The following is a 20,092-nucleotide window of genomic DNA, read 5'->3' as shown; positions in this document are numbered from 1 at the left end:
GATGAAGAAACTGTACTCATAGACGTAACATTGTTTATAAAAAAAAAGTCGTTTCTTTCTCCCTTTCTTACTCAACGAGTACACAAATCTTAACATGATTATATTACAAAGAACAGCGAATTGTAGCCGGACAACTCCGACGCATACACGCTGCGAAAGAAAGCGCTCCGAAGGAGAAACTCTTTCGAATGGTTTTTGTACAGGATGGATCATCGGCTTGACTGATTCCATCGTAACGAAATATTTGTACTAAAAGACACGATCCTGATAACCACTGTCGGCCATACTCGAACTCGGTTTCGTCGGACCACCAGGGACTTGATGATGCGGATGACGCATATGCCCGGGCCTCCTCGGTGGTGCCAAATACTCGAACATACTCTGAGTGTGCTGCGCCAACATTTTACTCAAATCACAAGGCATAGGATCGGTCCAGAAGAAATCGTGATTCAGCGCTGAATCCGAATCGAAACGTTTGCTCGGATCAAGAATCAACAATTTGTCCAACAAATCGCACGCGTATGGATCCTTGACGTACGGTTTCAACCGCTCTTTGACCTGCGAACAATTCAATTTTTTTTATTTATGTCTCATAGTACGATGGCGCACATAGTCGGTCTCGTTATTCCGAGTCACGAGTAAAATAATGCAGTAAAACTTGAATACCTTTCTTTTTTGTCCCTTGGGGAGGTCCATTTTGTTGAACAATTCGAGAGTTTCGACACCAGGCCAAACTTCAGTCGTAATTGAGCCGCACAGCTGTGATATAAGGGTTAGCTGCTGCTGTTCCGTGTTGCCTTGCATTATTGGTGACCTTGTCCACATCTCAGCCATTATGCAGCCACCGCCCCATAGATCTACGGGTGGACCATAATTTCGGTCACCGAGCAAAAGTTCCGGAGGCCTGTACCAAAGGGTCACCACTCTGTTTGTATAACGATTCGCTTGACCACTCTTGTTCGCGCTGAATGCTCGTGCCAGACCAAAATCCGCGAGTTTCAGGATCCCGTTTTTTGTTATCAATACATTAGCCGCCTTCATGTCTCTGTGGAGAATCTACACCCGACCAATCATTTTTTATTTCTTCTTGTAATAGAATTCTCTTTTTTAAATTTGAACGACGGACCATCGCAAATGTGTCAGGCTTTCAACGAACCTTGTTACTGTGGATGTAGTAAAGGCCATTAAGCAATTGCTGCATCACTTTTTTTATTTCTCCCAGACTGAATTTGACATTCACATTGGACAAGAGGCCCGCAAGATCATGTTCGCAAAAGTCAAATACCAAATAGAAGGTTGATCTGTAACGATTGTACTGGGTAGCTGAAAAGATTAATGAGGCAATGGATGTTTCCGCATGTATCAATATTCCATTCGCTAGCAGTAGTGGTACTTACCTTTTGTTCTGCAGATTTCAATGAGACTAACGACATTCTCGTGTTTGAGCAACTGCAGTATCCTGATTTCTCTCAATGCGGTTATGGGAAACTGAGGACAAGACAAATAAATTGTAAAATCTGGCCATTTTTCACTTGCACCCCAATCAAGCTTGTACTCACCCCTTCTTTCTCATTGTCCATCAATACTTTTTTCATGGCTACGAACTTTTTATTATTTTTCTTGTCACGGGCTTTGAAGACCTCTCTGGAAAACGAAAGTCCACAAAGTTAAATCTAATACAAATGAAGAGAGAATGGAGATTCATAATTCAAATGAGAAAACAAGTGCATAACCTACGAGAGTCTGTTACCAGTTGGGACAATATTATAATAAACAGGGGACGCGTCACTAACCCGAATGTTCCCTGACCAATTTTTGCCACTTTTTCATATTTTGAAGACTCGTCGCAGTGACAAAAATCGAATTCTTCAATGTACTTTTCTTTTTCCTTCGTATTCATATCGAAAGAATCGAGAAGAGACGAATCAAGCAAATACGAAACTAAACAGGCTGATGAGCGACGAACGACTACCTTCTTCTGTCGTTCTGTCGGTTCTGTCTGACTCTGACACTCCAGCCAGACGCCCCACTCTTCTTATTTGGCGTCATGGCGTCATGGCGCCAAGCGCAAGCCAAGCGCTCGAGGCGCTTAGTGCGGCCAACAAAACAACTACCTTACGGACGTTTGATGTGGTTAAGGTGCTCTGTCACTTGTTCAGTCGGTAAAAATCCTGTTGCACGGTTTATTCCGAGTAGCTTGATATTTGAAAGAAAATATGAGTTACACGCTATTCTCATTTTATCAGAGAACAAGGTGTAACTTTTATTTTTCTCAAAAAATCAAGGGTGTCCGTTTTGCAGTTATCTCTCTCGCACTCGCGCAACTGATAGATCAGCATTGATGAGCGTCGTCACCCGGACGGCAGCGCAGTGTTTTTCATACGACCAACAGCAGATAACGAGAAATTCAATATTATCGACTTTATCGATGCGTTGGCTGTATTGGCTGTGTTGTTGGCTGCTGTTGGCGACAAACGAATACCGCGATCCTCGTGACGACTGGGCAAAGTGAGAAATTGATCGACACCGCCGGCCCCGTCCTCGTAATCGTGCGAAGGGCGGGTACGGGGGAGCAGCGACGACGAGCCTACCCCGGACCCCCCCTGGACTAGAGCGTGCGGGCGCGCGCACACTGCCATGTCGCGAATGAAAAATTGTGTTGCATATGTACTTTGCGATCGCGACATCGTAATACGAGAGAATAAACAAGTGTGCTGCGGCGTAACACACGAGGTTTTCAAACGAGTGTACACCGTTGTGGTGGCGATTCGGCCCGAAAGATGGTGAATATCAATTCTTCGTGCGTCAAAACAGCAGGTGAGTTTGAGGCGGAGGAAATTTGCTGCTCGTCGTACTTGACGTTTCGTCCGTGATCCTTCCAAACGTGCTGCTGCTGTCTCCTGGCAGCTCGATGAGAACTCGAGGTAACACAAATACGCACACGGAGCCACAAGCAGCGAGCGCGCGCGCGTGCTCAATCAATAATTTATTGTAAAAGAAGGAAAAATACTCGATCACCGTTCTTTCGTGGAGAAATCAAGTGCGTGTACATTCGCCGGTAATCTTTGATCGAACTTTCAATGATCCGCTGCAGTCTGAACGCGTATATCTAATCAAAACCAAATCTGAACTATAATTTAGGGGTGCAAGTAGACAAGTCGTCGGGATTATTGAATCCCGGGATTGGTGGTTCCTGCATTTCCCAAAAATCCGAATTTCGCTCTTCGCGCACGAGAGCGACAGCAATATAAATACAAAAGTGTTTGTCGCGAGTCGCGAAACAGTTGCTCGTCCGCACAAAAGTCCGTGGATCGATCGTAAAGATTGAAATAGGCCGTGGTCGCGGGCGAGAGTCGGCCGCGAGTGCTCCAGTCACATCGCTCTTACCTATACATATGTGCGTAGTGACCGTCGTCCATCCTCCTTCATATCTTTTTTTCGGCCTATTGTGAACACGGAACTGAAAATAATCCGAGCAATGCAGAGCGGTGGTTCGGTGTTCGCTTTCGCGAAAACGAGTCTTAACAAAGCCGCTTCCTTTATTATCGTAATCGGTTGTTCCCTCCGTTTCGTTACCGTAGCGATTCGAGTCTTCTCGCCGGCCGTTATTTCGAGTATGAAAATCCTTCGGGTTTCTAGATTTTAGCTCGTAGCCCCCCCCCCCCCCCCCAACAAATTCTGAGTTCGCGTGTGAGACTGTCCAAACCGGTCGATTTCGCGCCGGGACTATCGCTCGGACGGAATTAACCCCCGAAGTCGTGTCCACGAAAAATATATTCCGCTCGAAGTCCAAAAAAGATAAAAACCGAATGTTTATCGTATTACAATAGGCAGTTGGGTGGTCGTCACCGTTGCCGGCGACGCAGCGGACAAACGCGTTGAGCGTACCGATTAATTTTGTGTATGCCTGCAGGAGCGGCGGGGGTGGGGGGGGGGGGGGGGGGCGGGCGGCCTCTCAAATGATAATTTTTGTTGATTCGTCGAAGCGTTGGACGAGAAGGAGCGACAGTGGAAGGAAAACACGTTGCGTTCCTTCCCTCGTTTCCCTCGCATTGAAAGGCGCCGCGCGCGGGCGCGCGCGCGCGTGATTTTTGATATTCGTTTGGGTTTGCTTAAAATTTAAGGTGAACCCGGGATGGGAGAGTAGAATGCCTGATGGCGAGAGGCGGGCGGAGCAACAGAAAAGAAGGTGCAAGTTTGGACAATGCGAGAGTGAGATTGAGAGAAGCGCGATTTTCGCGTTCCAACTGCAACGAGGCCGCTGCACCCCTGAGCGAATCTTTCCAAAGACGAAGAAACATCGAGCGCCAATGTACTCGACTGCGGAGCGCGCAAGCTCTCGAACGTGATATCGATAGGTAACGAGAGGGGTGGGGGCAAGTGGGCACGTAGAAAACTCGTCGACGAGATAACGAGTTGGCATATTTTTTCGTCTACCGCAGAATTCTCGCGGATCGGCGACATACTGATTTTTACATAATACACGAGTGTTGCGTCCTCGAGGCGAACGCTTGTATCGTCAAGACGAGGTCGCCCAAATTGTACGAGAGTCTCGAGAGCCGCTCGGTATGCGACAACCGTATAACCAAATGTTACATCGAGAACCTCGACATTTTTAATCGTATCCAAGATTTTTCGAGGTACGCTCGTGCCTCCGTTTCCCCCGCCAATGGCCCCCTTGCTTTCTTCGAGTTTGAGTATTTCATTGTTTTATTCATTATTTATTTTCCTTTCCAGACGCTTGTACAGTAACTCGAGCGTGAAACGCGAGGAAAGGATACTCGTGCGACTCGTTTCCTCGCAGGAACCAAAGGACGAGGAAGCTCCGTCGATCCGGAGAAAAAGGGAGGAGCAGGAGGAGGAGGACGATGTCGACGAGGATGGACTGAGGCCGCAGAGTGCGTCGGAGATGGCGGATTCTGGATTGGAAACCGGCTCGTTGAGTCCGCTGGAAAATAGCGAAAGTTCGGTTACCGATTTCGAAGTATCCCACGCGGATCGCGTATCGATGGACGACGTTGATTTCATCAGCGTCGGTCTTAACGGGGAGGCCGAGGACGCGGCGGGCGTTTGGAAAAAAACCGAGTTATCCTCGTCGTCGTCGTCGTCGCCGCCCCCGGCCTCACTGGACCCGGCCACAGCGGGGACCAACGCGAGGACGGACAACAACCTCCGCGACGACACGAATCAGGCTGGGATTGTCGTTTCGCTCGTCGACGAAAAATGCAAAGAAACTGATTCTAACGCTTACCATTGCCGAGATAATTCCTTCCTTCTCAGGAAGGAATCGTTCGAATTTATCGATACGAAGAGGAAAAACAATACTGGTACAGAAAACCAGTGCTCGCCACCGAGATGCTCCAACGATCTCGGAAATAACGGCGGTAACACGAGCAGTTACTACTTCATAGATGCTTCGAGTCTAAACGACAACGAGCTTTTGGAGGAACCGATTCGCGAGTCCGTTGTTTCGGACGAAACCAGCGGGGCTGATGGACGGTCAAAAATAAGCGATTCTAAGATAACATCGACGGTGGGGCCCTCTGAAAAACCCATGATCGAGAAAGAGACACTCGTCGTCGAAATAAAAGAGGCTGACAGCGGAGAAAGTGGTCAGCCTTCACCGTGCTTGGAAGAGGCGAAACGAACCGAGAATCCTCCCGCCGCCACGACCGCTACGAGCTTCGAAGAAACTGATTCTCGGCGAGGCTCCCTTCTCATAAGACGCAACACTTTCGAGCTCGATCCGAATGACGAGAAATTGTCGGTACTGAGACAAGAGTACGAACGTCGTCAGGGTCATCTCGTCTTCCAGAATGCGATTCCTCAGTATTCGGGACACCGCGTCGACGGAGATTCCTGCTTCGAGCCGAGCGACCATTCCGAGCTCGCGGCCAACTTGCTCGTTTCTTCGACGTCGTCGACCTCGACTCCTCCGATTATTACCTTAGCCGCTACGAAATATGGCGTGGATGCGTTGCCACGAACCAATATCCTCGTCGAATCTATCAATAAAATAACGAATGTACCGAATTACAGGGAGGAACAACAACGTATCGCGAACAACACTCAGAATAGGGATCCGACGAGTTACGAAAGGCGGTCGAGCGGTTGCTGGCTGTACACCGGAGATTCGGATCAAGCGAGTAGCAAAGAAGTCGGAACATCGGAAATTCGCGGAAGTATTTCTCGAGGCTCTCCTGAGGGAACGACTCCGTCGTCACGTTCGTCCGAGCGAGAACGAGGCCTTTGTGGCATCGCTGGCGGTCCCGAGAACGCGTGCCCGATCTCAGAGTCCTCGAGTGACAAGTTATTCCTGGAGAGTTGTTCCGAGTCGGATGACGGATCGCGAAATTGTTGCAACAGTTTGCCCATCACGTTGAACGATCAGCGTCAAATCGCGCGCGAGCGACGCTCCTCGGTAAACTGCAGGACGCAACGGGAACGGACGAAACGCGACGAAACGACGCCGATTCTATCGGGAGGCGTGAGCACCGCCGATTACGTCAAACCGACCGAAAGCCCCGCTACCAAGAGGAGAATCGAGTCGACCCCGATCGTCTCTGGAGGCTCGGTACTCGCCAACGACATGTACCTCGACGATTCCACCGCCGTTGCGAAGCCCCCCACAAGGATGGCCTCGTCGATGACGGCGGCTTGGGTCGTCGATATGAGCGACTGTACTAAAAATTCCTCGAGCCCCGTGGGTACTTCGGTATCCACCGCGTCGAGCAAATTAGCCAGCAATGGTCAGCCGATCATGTCCAAAAGCTTTTCTTCCTCGTCCGATTGTGTCGCTACCGCAAATCGGAAAAACGTCAAGAGGACTAGGGCCTGCGAGACGAAGCACGCCAGTCTCGGATTTTTTGTGAACCTCAACGATATAGAGACCCGAGAAGAACGTGAGAAGAGCGAGCAAGAACGGACTAAGAAGGGGGCTGCTGCGCTCGAGAGCGGCGGTGGAAAACATTCGTGTGAATTTTTTGTCGACATTTCGAGGAAAGAGGAGAATGGGACAGGCGGAGCGCGAGGAAGCGGCAGTAGCACCAACGGCGAGGAGAGCGGCGCAGGCTCTCGAAATTCGGGAGAGAGCACAAATGGTAAAAAAAATATATTCTCCATGTTCATAGATTTCAGAGAGCCGAAGAAAGACAACCGCGGCAGCGGCGGCGGCGATGACGATGACGACGATGACGGAGTAATCGTTTCGTCCGGACGACCAGAGGAAAAACCAAGAGACTCTAAATGTCTGAGTAAATTAACGAGTGGTGATTTTTCCGGCGGTGAGAGCAGTAGCAGCAGCCAACTAGATCGAGCCGAGAGGATTAAACCTACGAGCGTATTTATGTTCATAGAGTCGGACTCGCCGGTTGTACGCCGCAGGGCTTTGTCGTCCTCGAGACCGGCGGCCTTTCAGCGGCACTCTTGGAACGTGGTCGAGAAGGCCGGCTCGATAACACCGACGACCAATTTAAAAAAGGATTGCCCGCTGCGTCGGGAGCACAAACGCGCTCACAGCGTCTCCGTCGATCGGACTGATTTACGAACGCTGCACACGAAAGCGAGCAACTCGAGCCACTCGTTGAGCCAGGTTGCGAGAGCCGATGTCTTGAACGGTTCTACCGGTAATTTGCCTAAACGGAGCCACGATCACGAGAGCAGCGGCCGTAATACCGATACTTCGACCGAGGAAGTATTCGAGTACGATACTCGCGACACACCGCCGAATTCTCACGTTGAAATAGTCGATAAAGAAACTGAGGGGCTCGTGCTCGGAGGTATCGTTGGAAAGTCGAACGGATTGTTCAAGAAGGACGACGCGGTGGAGCTGGAGGAAAAAGGACCCTCGAAGATGCAACAACGGAAACAAGAGCTCGATCCCGAAATTGGAGATTCAAACATCAAGCCTTACGAGGACGAGTGTGGCTCGGAAGTCTCGGCGTGGGAAAAAACTGGAACCGAAAGTACGACCGAAGGTAATACGCGAAAGAGCGAGACGTTTGACATAAGTAGCGGAGCGAGCGGAGCCTCACCCGAGAGCGACAACAACAACCATTATCATTTGGAGGATATCCGCGGAGAAGTAACGAACTACGACGCAACATCGGCGCTTCTCGATGAAAACGTTGACGTGGACAGCGGTGGTGGCGGGCTTCGAATTGTCCTCGACAGAGTATCGGAAACTCACAAATCTCTTACCGAGACGATCAAGAAAATCGAGTCAGAACTGAAGAAACCAGAGTTCGAGGTAGATACCGCGACGAGAGATGACAAGCCACAGGAAACGAGCACCGCGAGCGCATCGAGTTTCGTCAGGTTGTCGGACCTCGATGCGACTCCGTTGCGCTCCAGTCGGACTTCCGATGTACCCTCGAGAGAGAGAGAAAACGAAAATGTCTATCATCGGATGAGCAACAGCATCCCAGAAACTTCGTGGGTCGAGAGCAAACTTGCTTTCAATCGCAACAACAATAATTCCTCGGTGAGAGCATTGCCTCGTAAATTCACGACGATAATGAGCACCTCCTTACCGGCAAAACACAAGTCGCCGATCGAAGACGCGACCGAGTGTGAAGCTGATGCGGCAATTATTTCCGAGTCTGATTTGAGCAGTATGCAGAGCAGCATGGGTCGTTCCGGAGCCGGTAAATATATTATTTTTCTATATTTCTATTGTTTTGAAATCATCATGGAAAGAGAAAATAATCGATTGTTGCGCTCACTTGTACTTTATCCCTGTACACAGATGTAAGTACCGAAGAGACTGAAACTTGGAGTATGGGAGTAACAAAACCATACAATAGGCTCGGCGAGGATCTCTTGCGAATGTTTCTCGAGGAGATTAATCCGGATGTGACGATCGATGTGGGTGGACGTAAAATTCGAGCTCATAAATGCATTCTCAGCTCTCGATGTCAATATTTCGCAGCGATACTCAGCGGTGGATGGATCGAGAGCGCGGGAAACGTTATCACTCTTCAAGGGTAATTTGAGGCTGAATTTTTCTTCGCTCTGCCATTTTTTTACACTTCCAGCAGTTCGATCACTGATCACCTGACCAATTTTCCAACAGGTATTCGTACAACGCCGTGCATTTCGCTCTCTGTCACATTTACAGCGGCGAAAGTGACATTCCGGAAACATTGAGCATCGTTGAATTGGCGACTCTTGCGGATATGCTATGCCTCGAGGGGCTCAAAGAAGTGATAGGTTACACTCTCAAAGTAAAATATTGTCATCTCTTTCACAAACCGTGTCAAGTTTGCGCGGTTGGAGTTCTCGAGTGTATGCCACTGGCCGCGGCTTACGGCCTTGACGAGGTCTATCGCAAATCCCTGAGATGGATAACGAGGCATTTCGTAAGAATATGGCCGTGCAAAGCTTTTGCCGCATTGCCCCGTGAACTCATGGACAAGTGCTATCATCAGCACATCGTTCACATGGTAAATCGTCGAGTTTATCCGTCTATCTGCTTACTGTATCATCAAGACTTATCTCATAAAAATGATATTCCAGTCAGCGGACAACGTACTTCAAACGATGATGGACTGCGACAAATTATTGGCGACGTTACCGAACGTTCGATGGGCCGAACCTGTGTTTCGAATGGTCTCGAATCTACTGGAGACCGCGGTTAAATACATATCCGACAATTTTTCGAGCATACTGGGCAATGATAATTTCCAAGCTCTCGGACGAGACCTAACCTGGAATATTAGCAGACTGGAGGAAAACTTCCTCGCTGCCGCGGATCGTTTATCCCCCGATCAAGCTTGCAAAAGTTATGCCAAGATCAATAAAATGTTATCGAGTGTCCAGCAGCATCAACAGCAGCCGCTTCAACAAGCGGTCAAGCAACATTCTTCTTCCTGTCCCCCCTCGGCATGGTCTCCCTTGTTCGTTGATTTTCTTCGAAAAATCCAAACGAGAGTTGAAAAGTGCCTCGTCAAGGAGGCTTCGAGAGCCGCAAGAACTACGACTTGGCTCAAAATGGATCTCGAGCTGCGCAGAAGAATTCAAGAACTCGCCTGTCTCGTCATCCTGCCTCACGAAGCTCTCAAACGTCCTTCGAGACACTCTAATTTTCTCAAGGTCTGCAATACTACGATGTCTAATCAGTTCTCCCCACATCCCCCGAGGGTATTAAATTATTTCATTTTTATCCTTTTCCTCAGGAACCGAGAATACCTCCCACTCGAACTCCCGCGGACCGAAGTTTGGATTTACGCCGCGTCAAAGTGGCCATATCCGAGCAGCAAAAAGACACAGGTGGATTCGCGGCAGGGACCAAACGCGGAGTTTCCGCTAGCATTGCAAGTGCACCCGGTACGGCCGCTGGCCAACAGGTGAAAAAGTCTCTCCCTGTAAAGCCAAGAAGCGATCCTCTCGAGAGAAAAAATCCACACGAGGCGAAGCAGCAACAACAGTTATCTGGTACCGCAGTCACGGCGGTCGCCCTCGATTCATCTATAGCAACAAGACCGAGGTCTTGGCCGAATAAATTAGAGGTGAGCCATGAATTGCAGAAACGGGAGAAATACTCGGTACCCGGTCGCTCATTCATTCAATTCTTTCAATTTTAATTCAAGGTTAAATCGAGATATTTGGAGCCGCCACGTAACAAATCGGTGCCTAAGGATACGCCTCAGCAATCTCATCACGAACGCGTGATGGTTCAGCAGAGAAGAAAGATAATAATCTCATCGTCGGATTCTTCTCGCACATCGAGTCCAGCAATGAAACGAGCGATCGACAAAAAACCACTCGCAAAGATCAAGTTAACAATAAAGAAAGATGCGAGAGCTCTCTCGTCCGATAGTCTGACGGAAGCAACGAGCACCTCCGGTAGATTAACGAATAAGAAAGATCCCGTTACCGCGAGCAAAAGTTGCGGCATTACGCGCCCCGAATCACCTTCTTTCAAACAAAACGATCCGGACATTGGTCTGTCGACTGATTCCCTTGCTGAGCCCAGAAAGAAAAAGCCTCAACATCCGCTACATTCGACGACTGCGCCGGCGGTCGGTAAGAAAAAACAGCAACCGATTAAATTAACGGATACTTGGATGTCGACTGACAGTCTTATGAATGAAATTGGTACAACACCGAAATCATCCTCGAACCAATCGAATAAAGTACCACCAGCGACCGGAAAAACAGCAGTGTCAACGACGACGACGACGACGACGATAAAAACGACGCAAGTTAAAAAATTCTCGCCTCCGATGCAACAAAAAAATACAACGACGACGACGGCGACGACGGTCCGGGGAAGACTGCCGAGAAGTCTCGAGTGCTCCACCGCGGCAAGTCGAAATCGTGCCGCAGCGACAATTTCTGCCTACCATGGCTCTCCGAATCTGCGTAGAAATCTGCTAGATGCGGCGAAAACACCAGATATTCCTACAAAAGGATCGAACGGTGTCGTCACGATGCAAAACAGCAGATCAACGTTTTCTAACGCTACATCAACGGCCAATCACAGTAGCTCGACAACCGGGAAAAGGGAGAAAAGTTTGTCGAATCAACCGAGCACCGAAAGTCCGAGTAAAAAATCGTCTCCCAAGTCGAACGGTAACACGCGTCGAAGCGTAAGAGCTGCGAATCCCGTAAGTGTTCCCCCCTCGACGAAGAAGCAACAGCTCAAAGGAAATGAAGAAAAACCGAGTAAGCTCAAGTGCCATAACGGAGACGCCGCTGCTGCGACGAAACAGCCGACCGTCGGTTCGAGGTCCGGTACTTTTCTCAAGGACGAACCCACCATACTCAAAAAGTCTGACATTAGAGCGACAGCGGTGGCACCTGCGACGGCACAGCAAATAACGACTACTTAATCGAGCATCGCAAGATTATAATTGTTGTTAACGGGTGATAATTCCAACGTGGTTTCCACGCTCGGGTGGAAACTGGAAAATTGCATTTATTAAACCTAGAAAGGCCCTGTACGCGAATATGGCCGTGTCATCGTCCGCCAAGTCTGCGGTTCTACCGAACCGTCGGTAGCCACCAACCATCGTTTACCGCTCCTCTAACGGAATAATTAAAAGACGCGTGATACGCGTCTCACATACGAATCCAAACAAACCGGAAACTATCCCGTTCGTGAGCCCATTTCGTTTCTTCCATTCTCCCCTCAAAGGTAGCGCGCCTTATCTGCCTAGATCCTTTCATTTTGACTCTATCGAGACGAACCCTAACGGCGCAACCTCACCGGCACATACATTCGAAGCAAAACTCCCAATAGAAGCTTATTTCGTTCGTATGTTCTGACAATTGTTCGATTCGAACGCCTATTGGACGAGCGGTAGTGACGACGATCGATGCTCTCTCGTCCGGAACATCTTGTATGTTTGTAATAATAATAATTGTGCAATCTCGATAAACCATCGTAGATCCCCTAACACCACCTATTTTTCGTCACGATTAACATTTCAATCGAATTCCAAACGGAACGAAGAAAAAGTTGAAATTTGTGGACCGTCACTGTTACAGTTTGGCAACTGATCTAAAATTCCATAAAAAACGAAGCAGAAAACTGTTGCACAACTAGATTAAAGCGATTCAAGAAATGTCTTCTCTGGTATCTCAATTCCGAATATACATTGATATATGAAAAACTGTCATAATAGTTGTTCCACGTGTCAAGTGTAGTTGTTGTAGCCTGTATACCCAACGAGATACAGTTGGTAGGTAGGTCCCGCTAATACGGCCAGTTATTCGCCATTTATTTCTCGTTGTTATCGATAGTTTATCCGTCTGAAAAGAAAATATGCATATTTATCGAGACGTAGGCCCAGCAACGGAATGAAGCAATTTTCATTCTCTTGGACAAATGATACCTAAACCGCGAGCAATGCCATATTAACTAATTTTAGCACATATTTGTTCGGCTGAGCAGCAAAATATTCGTGCGCGCGGGTCTGTGTGAGTGTGTGTGCATGAGAGAGAGAGAGAGAGAGAGACAGAAAAAGTAGAGTTGTGACAGCTTGCGTTAATTAACCAAGAAACAGTTGTCATTTTGCGATGGCGGCTCTGCCGCGTATCGTCACACTTATCATGCGGGCATGTACGGTGAGTCTCGTTTGACGATTGAGGCGATTGACGAAAACAATTTGCCATAAGTTTTACCGCAAATTGTAAGTAGCTATTATATTTATTTGAAAATATCTTGATATTTTTTGCAATGTACATTTTTATGCAACAATATTTGTATCTAGTCATTTATATATAAACAGAAAAACAAAAATACTTACAGTTTATGTAATGTTAATAAATATATATTTAAACTTGACACGAATGAACAGAGATGCTGAATGTATTTGGCTTGTCGGGACAAAGTTAAACATCCAACAGAGTCCCTCTGGGTCTTGATCGTTTGGTATCAACTGTAGGAGCCGGCATATTTGGTTTCCGTTTGTTCATGCCTTTTCTCTCGAGTTGTTTTTCAATGATACGGGCGTTGTTTGCATACGAATCCGCTACTTCGCGCTGTGAATTAGAATTAATTTTAGAAAAAAGTCAAACCAACGGTTGGCTAAAACGTCAAAGATCTGTACCAGTGAAATAAGCGAGCAAGTTTGCATGGTTTACCAGAAGCTTTCTTTCTATTTAGCACAAACTGTCTGACTGCATAGTCACAAAGGAGATGAGATAAATTGCTTACCGCTTCAATTTCATCCTCTTCTTCGTCAATAGTGGAGACTGTGACAGAACTGAATTTGCCCATATTTTTTGTATGCTTGGTGACCATAATTTTTTTGGGCTTTTCAATGGCTACTTGATTGTAAATATCCGTCATTGGACCTTCTCCGGAACTCTTGATTACTGATCCTTTAACTATGAAGACTATGTTGGAGCCAGGCTCATGTTTGTAATACAATAAAAGACCACATCTATAACACGAAAAAAATTGTGAATTATCTAAGGCGACCACGTGAATACCACAATTTCCTTGCACTTACTTTTTGCACTTTTGTCTGTGTTGCCGTTCAATTCCCTCGTGTCGCTTCAAATAGACTGTTTCGTCTCGTTCGCAGGTCATTTTATGCGCGTGTTTGCTTCCATCTATCACTCTTGCGCCGTCCCTTTTCCTCAGGGGTAACTTTTCAATATCACAATCTGTATAACATTATTTCGTTAATTATTCATAAGTTAGCAACTTATTTACGTTTGCATCATGAATCGTTGATCATGTTACACGTATCTAATATTTGTTTTTATTAACCTAATATAAGTGTCATTTGACCACATAAGCAGTAATATATGTGCAAAGGTTTTTCCTCGCTGTATTCTTCTTGGTCTTTCGTGTCGGAACATATTATGCTCCTTGAAACAACTTTTGGCATATTAGAAATTCAATCTAAACGAATGCAAAACAATATCACACGTCCAAAACAACGTTATGTGGCAACGTAAATTGTCAGCCGAATTGGCCGAATAGTTTCATAACCTGAAACCTGAACCGTATTCTCTTCTCTGAATCACAATAACATCATGATACCCATCATATACGTATGCTTTACATGCGTCATGCACTGGACCTGAACACTGAACTCTACTGTGGCTTTTGGAACGCTGACACTATCATCTCATTGGGTCCCAACGGGACCACAACGGGACCGAGCCCGAGCGTTCTGAGAGAGAAAGCAAGAACTGTGAGAATGTGTCCTTTTCTATCTGATTTGGGCGCGTGTACATTCTGACGCACAACACTTCTTCCATGGGTGTGTTCGACTTGGGCGCTTACCTTACACGCTTTCAGCGTCCGAACGTCCTATAGCACTGCATATAAACGTGAGCGCTGAAAGCGTGTAAGCGCTCAAGTTGAACGCACCCCATATTCCGATTCGAGGTTAGTGTCGGTCTTCGCTGCCAGCTAATTTTTTTGATGAACTGTACCGACAAAAACGATTGCGTATACTTGGACAAGCGGACTGTCTTCTCTCGGAAAACTGAATCAGCGTTTCAGTTGATTCCAGTATAATAGGTATTGTCCAGTCGGGTTAGACAAAAAAAGGGCCTAACCCTGCAAAAATTCCCGGACACATTTTTATTGTTGGAATCTTTGGGGGGGGGGGGGGGTCAGTGGGAGTCTAAATTCTAAATGGCGACCAAATTCCAACGGTGCGTCAGCCGCCATTTTGAATTTAAGCCAAAACGGTTTTTGCTTAATAACGTCGCCATTTTCAACTTTTCGACAAAAGTTTAAATAGCAAAGTTGTTGCAAATTGAATTATCTACAATTTATTTGTTGCAAATTTTTTTGTATAGACGATATTTTTAAAGTTAAGCGACAAAATAGTGAAAAACTATTAACATCGAGTTATCTCGTTAAATATTAACTTTTGGACAAAAATGCCCTAGGGCATTTTCTCTACAACTTTGTTGTAGAGAATTTACATTGTATGAGAGGGATTCAGTGCATAACTCCATCTGACGCTATAGAACCGGACGGTGCAATGAATCGAGAATCTGAGAACAAAACTTCCGTGGCCATTGCAAAAGCAGGCAGTATAGAAATTCTCTACTACGGAAAAGAAAAATCGAGTGGTCTTAGAAACATTGAAATTCTCGATATTACTAATATGCGAAGTCCTCCTGAAAAAAGTCTACCAACCTTTGGAGATTTTCTGTGGCTGTACGGAAAATGGGCCTGCATTACTGGGATACCAGGTTGGAATGAGTTTATGGAAGAAGCCACTGCAAGCAAAACCTTCGCCAAGTCGAAGATCATATTTCTTCCGTTTATTCATGCTCCACCTTCCGATTACGACACTCGATTATGCTCTGACTCAAAGTAAAACTTCCAATTGCAAATCGTGCATTGTAACGTTCGATCAGCCATTGTTCTGGAAAGCACGCGATATTGTTTCCAGCGCCGATCCATCGTCCGGTATTGGTTCCATTATCGTTCGTCTCGGAGGATTCCATGTCTTAATTTCATTTTTAGGTGCCATAGGGCACATTATGAGTGGCAGTGGACTCGAAAATGCTCTGAAAACGATTTATGCAGAGAATAGCGTGGAAAAGATTTTTTCGGGTCATGCGTACTCAAGAGCAGTTCGTGCCCACTTCCTCGTACATTTGTCTTTAGCGAAGCGCATCATGGAGACGATTGAATTCAATGATTACGAACGAAACGAGATGGACAATTTTTTAATGGACTCTAATCGGACTATCGTTCTCACAGCCAATGAAAACAATGTCGTGAAGACAGTTTTAGATAAATTCGACGCGGCCCTAAACAAATGTGAACGAAACGGACCCACGGCAAAGTTATGGGCGCAATACTTTAGAATGGCCACGCTGGTCAAGCATTTCATCGAGGCAGAGCGTTCGGGTAATTGAGAACTCCATCTTGACACAGTTCAAAAAATGCTGCCCTATTTCCATGCCAGCGGACATTTTTTATACGCGAAGAGCGCTCATTTATATCTTCAAGACATGACATGTTTGCGTGAGAAAATGCCGGCAAACGAATTCAAAAAATTCACAGATGAGGGTTATTTCACCATAAGACGCACCAACAAATTCTGGTCCGGCATTATGTCCGATCAGACCATTGAGCAAACATTGAATCGAGAATCAAAAATTAGCGGAGGAATCTTCAAACGGGGAGCCAATGACAACGTGGCTGCTCGATGGACCATGAGTTCCGTCCATATGCAAAACATTTGTGAACAGATCGAGGACTTTTGCGATATCCACAGCGGAACAACCGAACAACACGTTGGTTTCAGGCCGACACGAGTCTGTAGAGACAATTCAGACGTGGAGAAGTTAGACCAATGGTTTGATGCGCACGATCCTTTCCCTGTGGACTCTGCGTTGATGTCTATCAGCACGGGAATAATCGGGACTGAAAGCATTAATTGCCATTTGGCGCTGGAATGTGGAACAACAGCGTTGAACAACATCATTGGTACAAGTTACGATGCTGTTAAATTTAAACGAAAGGATAAAGTTGCACCTTTGTCGACTGTTTTTAGCAGCATAATCGTTGACAACACACCTGTCTCTATTAATCCACTCGTACTTTTTCAACGAATGAGCATTGCGAATAAATCGACCGAGGATCTCCAAGATTGTTTTGCCTACGAACTTTCACCATATCCTCTATCTCTGTTCAACGAGGAAGGAATGCGTAAGGGTACAAAGTCTTCACTTTACAGTTGCTTCGAGCCTCTGCAACGTTCGAAACGATTTGGAAAAAGACACCTCGATGTTGTTGATGGAGGATTTTTATTGCACAAAGTTGTATGGCCTCGTACAAATGCGACGTTCGAAACGATATGTCAAAACTACGTTTCGTACGTAAAACGACACTATGAAAAAGAGGTAATTGTAGTGTTCGACGGTTACCCTGAAGATCGAGAAATAGCCGTTTTGAAAGGTTGGGAGCAGCGAAGACGGGCCGCCAAAAATCATTCGCCAGACATCGTTGTCAACGCAATGTCTGCCCCTTCGACAACACAAGAGAAATTTTTGGGGAATTCCAAAAATAAGGCTAGGCTTATTGAACTTTTAAAAAAAACTTTGCGAGATGCCGATGTTATCGTTCAGCAGGCACCAACGGACGCAGATTCTTTCATTGTTGGCATTGCCATTGAAGAAGCCGCTAATTACGACGAAGTTACCATCATTGGCGAGGACATCGATCTTCTCGTACTATTAACTGGGTTGGCCCGTCACTCAAAAAATATTTTTTTTAAGAAACCGAGCAGAGGTCGCACTCCGGAACAACTTTTTTCCCCGGCGAGTTTTAAGTATGAAGAAGCTGTTGCTCGACATATATTGTTTTTGCACGCTTTTAGTGGATGCGACACGACATCGTCATTTTTCAATGTCGGCAAAGTTAAATTCTTCAACACTCTCCAGAAGAATCAAGACTTGGGAGCGGGTCTCAGCTTATTTCAAAATAACAGCGTCAACAAAAAGGTCCTAGAATCAGCCGGTGAAAGTCTTGTAATCGCCTTGTTCGGAGGCAGCCGAGACGTAAAATCGCTCGACACACTACGTTTTAAGTGCTTTGCAAAATCGGTCAACAAAAGTAAATTCAATTTAGCTGCTCTTCCACCCACCTCAACAGCGTTGGCACAGCATATCTATAGGACGTATTTACAAGTGCAAATGTGGCTGCAATACGAAATGGATGCTTCAGAGTGGGGTTGGAAGCAAACTTCTATCGGGTTGGAACCGATAACCACCACTGCAGAACCCGCACCAGAATCATTGCTGAAAACGATTTCTTGCAAATGCAAGACAAATTGCGGTAAAATGTGCGGGTGCCGTAAAGCAGGCCTCAAATGTTCTGTTATTTGCCAAAACTGCAGTGGTGAAACATGCGATAATGTTGTCGAGCTTCAGGAGCTACTTGAAGAAAACGAAGATGATCTTCCTATCGAGAACGATGATTTATCGCCAATTGATGACAGCAAAATTCAATGGGAGGATAGCTGCGAAGAGCAAGCTGACGATGTCGATGTGGCAGGACCATCATCAAAAAAAAAAAAAGATTCAAGTAGTTCCGACAACGAAGATGGACAAAAAAAAGATCGAGCGAGCCGTCTGCCTTATAAGAGAAAAAAAAGAAAAAAAACATAGCCTGGATCGTTTACGCTTGCAAGAAAAATCGCATGTCCAGCTTAAAACGCTTGTAAGGAACAATACGGTACAAATCGCTACGCACTTGCAAGCGGAGAAACGTGGATTAGGCCTACTGGGGATACCACGTAAAAAAAAACGCGCCCGGTACTCTACCCCTGAGGTGGTGCGGAAACGAGTTCGCGAAATAACATTTTTACGGGTTTCTTTGCCTTTAGCGCAAGCGTAGCACCTTAAATATCGATTTCACGGAAAAAGTTGTAAGGACCAAATTTCTTGGAAATTCAATTCTCTACAACTTTGTTGTAGGACATTTTTATCCAAAAGTTAATATTTAACGAGATAACTCGATGTTAATAGTTTTTCACTATTTTGTCGCTTAACTTTAAAAATATCGTCTATACAAAAAAATTTGCAACAAATAAATTGTAGATAATTCAATTTGCAACAACTTTGCCATTTAAACTTTTGTCGAAAAGTTGAAAATGGCGACGTTATTAAGCAAAAACCGTTTTGGCTTAAATTCAAAATGGCGGCTGACGCACCGTTGGAATTTGGTCGCCATTTTGAATTTAGACTCCCACTGACCCCCCCCCCCAAAGATTCCAACAATAAAAATGTGTTCGGGAATTTTTGCAGGGTTAAATGCTAACCCGACTGGGCTATTAGTGGAGTTCACTGTTTGCAAAAAGCACTCCATAAGGAAAATAAATAAATAATTATTAAACCAATAATTCTGTCCTACTCTCCTCCTCTACTTTGTTAAAACCACGGTCTTGTATACAGGTCTTGCAACAACGGTAGTGGGGGATGTCAGCTTAATGGTTGCGCTTCTCCTTTTCAATTTACGGCCGCGAGAGGCATGACGATCGAGGAGTGTGCTTATGTAACGCATGCGCCTAGCTCGTATTGTTTTATTCACACGTGGACTTGTGTTTATTATATACAAGTAGGACACAAGTTTTTTATAATGGAAATTTATGATTTGTCTTTTATGTTTAAGAATGTAGGTAATTATCATAAAACAAATGAGATAATAGACTAGCCGAACAAACCGGCAAGTCTAATCTTTGACCTCAAGCGTGGCAAAATTACTTAAATATTAAAAGACTACTTGTACTTTGTAAAGATATTGTGGTTAGGTTGGTATAAAGCTTTTCTATTATTCGAAGGTCTTGAGTTCGATCCTCAGTACGTGTAATTTTTTTTTGCAATGATTTAAACTCAAGAAAAGCTTAGTAAATAATATTTGACTTTTCTCTCGGAATAGAACAAAAGTATCTTGATTTCTACATTTTTTTCAGTACTCACAATCAAGGAAAGGAAACTAGATTTGGATTCATAGGGTTTTCAGATAATCAATGTTAAAATAAACGAAGGAAGCAGTAAGAATATTTAATAGTTGCATAAATAAAATTTCATCAACATTAATTTTCCAAAAATATCAAATAGCACATTTTTTTTACTCATTCCTATTACTCAACAAAAC

At 45.6% G+C, this 20,092-nt stretch overlaps 3 protein-coding genes across 8 annotated transcripts; 1 reads left to right on the top strand and 2 right to left on the bottom strand.

Annotated features, from left to right (window-relative positions):
- Window positions 1–30: 30 nt before the first annotated feature.
- Window positions 31–2,201, bottom strand: Cdk9 (Cyclin-dependent kinase 9). Of its 3 annotated transcripts, none has more exons than XM_043421257.1 (6): window positions 1,973–2,201; window positions 1,560–1,644; window positions 1,398–1,488; window positions 1,157–1,323; window positions 667–1,056; window positions 31–558 (listed from the first exon to the last, which is right to left on the bottom strand). In XM_043421257.1, exons 1-6 carry the CDS (start codon window positions 2,047–2,049, stop codon window positions 250–252), a joined length of 1,119 nt encoding a protein of 372 aa, XP_043277192.1. In that variant the 5' UTR covers window positions 2,050–2,201; the 3' UTR covers window positions 31–249. The 3 variants fall into 3 exon arrangements, with proteins under 3 accessions (XP_043277192.1, XP_043277184.1, XP_043277203.1); XM_043421249.1 differs by having other exon boundaries at window positions 1,794–2,022; XM_043421268.1 differs by lacking the exon at window positions 1,973–2,201 and adding an exon at window positions 1,738–1,947.
- Window positions 2,202–2,618: 417 nt separating this feature from the next.
- LOC122411961 (uncharacterized) lies at window positions 2,619–13,291 on the top strand. 3 transcript variants are annotated; one of them, XM_043421112.1, is made up of 9 exons: window positions 2,619–2,817; window positions 4,125–4,358; window positions 4,443–4,640; window positions 4,738–8,645; window positions 8,747–8,984; window positions 9,074–9,443; window positions 9,517–10,092; window positions 10,176–10,508; window positions 10,590–13,291. In XM_043421112.1, the coding sequence occupies exons 2-9, from the start codon at window positions 4,156–4,158 to the stop codon at window positions 11,832–11,834; spliced, it is 7,071 nt and encodes a 2,356-aa protein (XP_043277047.1). In that variant the 5' UTR covers window positions 2,619–2,817; window positions 4,125–4,155; the 3' UTR covers window positions 11,835–13,291. The 3 variants fall into 3 exon arrangements, with proteins under 3 accessions (XP_043277047.1, XP_043277061.1, XP_043277052.1); XM_043421117.1 differs by lacking the exon at window positions 2,619–2,817 and having other exon boundaries at window positions 3,988–4,358; XM_043421126.1 differs by lacking the exons at window positions 4,125–4,358; window positions 4,443–4,640 and having other exon boundaries at window positions 2,620–2,817.
- On the bottom strand, window positions 12,552–14,608 carry LOC122412068 (STING ER exit protein). Of its 2 annotated transcripts, XR_006261285.1 has the most exons (5): window positions 14,225–14,607; window positions 13,962–14,118; window positions 13,664–13,892; window positions 13,254–13,488; window positions 12,552–12,756 (listed from the first exon to the last, which is right to left on the bottom strand). XR_006261285.1 is itself a non-coding variant. In XM_043421351.1 (4 exons), the coding sequence occupies exons 1-4, from the start codon at window positions 14,343–14,345 to the stop codon at window positions 13,339–13,341; spliced, it is 657 nt and encodes a 218-aa protein (XP_043277286.1). In that variant the 5' UTR covers window positions 14,346–14,608; the 3' UTR covers window positions 12,552–13,338. The 2 variants fall into 2 exon arrangements, 1 of the variants encoding a protein (XP_043277286.1); XM_043421351.1 differs by having other exon boundaries at window positions 12,552–13,488; window positions 14,225–14,608.
- Window positions 14,609–20,092: the final 5,484 nt, after the last annotated feature.

The sequence above is a fragment of the Venturia canescens genome, chromosome 1 (assembly GCF_019457755.1).
Source record: "Venturia canescens isolate UGA chromosome 1, ASM1945775v1, whole genome shotgun sequence".
In the NCBI taxonomy this organism is placed as follows: Eukaryota; Metazoa; Arthropoda; class Insecta; order Hymenoptera; family Ichneumonidae; genus Venturia; species Venturia canescens.
This window is presented reverse-complemented; position numbering and strand designations above follow the sequence as displayed.

Excerpts from the sequence above, each read along its gene's own strand:
- LOC122412068 (XM_043421351.1), bottom strand. The coding sequence starts at position 14,345 with ATGCCAAAAGTTGTTTCAAGGAGCATAATATGTTCCGACACGAAAGAC. Across the intron at positions 14,119-14,224 it reads TCAAATGACACTTATATTAG|ATTGTGATATTGAAAAGTTA; the intron begins GTTAATAAAAAC and ends AATGTTATACAG. Across the intron at positions 13,893-13,961 it reads CACAGACAAAAGTGCAAAAA|ATGTGGTCTTTTATTGTATT; the intron begins GTAAGTGCAAGG and ends TTCGTGTTATAG.
- LOC122411961 (XM_043421112.1), top strand. The coding sequence starts at position 4,156 with ATGGCGAGAGGCGGGCGGAGCAACAGAAAAGAAGGTGCAAGTTTGGAC. Across the intron at positions 8,985-9,073 it reads AACGTTATCACTCTTCAAGG|GTATTCGTACAACGCCGTGC; the intron begins GTAATTTGAGGC and ends ATTTTCCAACAG. Across the intron at positions 9,444-9,516 it reads ATCAGCACATCGTTCACATG|TCAGCGGACAACGTACTTCA; the intron begins GTAAATCGTCGA and ends ATGATATTCCAG.
- Cdk9 (XM_043421249.1), bottom strand. The coding sequence starts at position 1,900 with ATGAATACGAAGGAAAAAGAAAAGTACATTGAAGAATTCGATTTTTGT. Across the intron at positions 1,645-1,793 it reads ATTGGTCAGGGAACATTCGG|AGAGGTCTTCAAAGCCCGTG; the intron begins GTTAGTGACGCG and ends TTCGTTTTCCAG. Across the intron at positions 1,057-1,156 it reads ACTACATCCACAGTAACAAG|ATTCTCCACAGAGACATGAA; the intron begins GTTCGTTGAAAG and ends GGTCGGGTGTAG.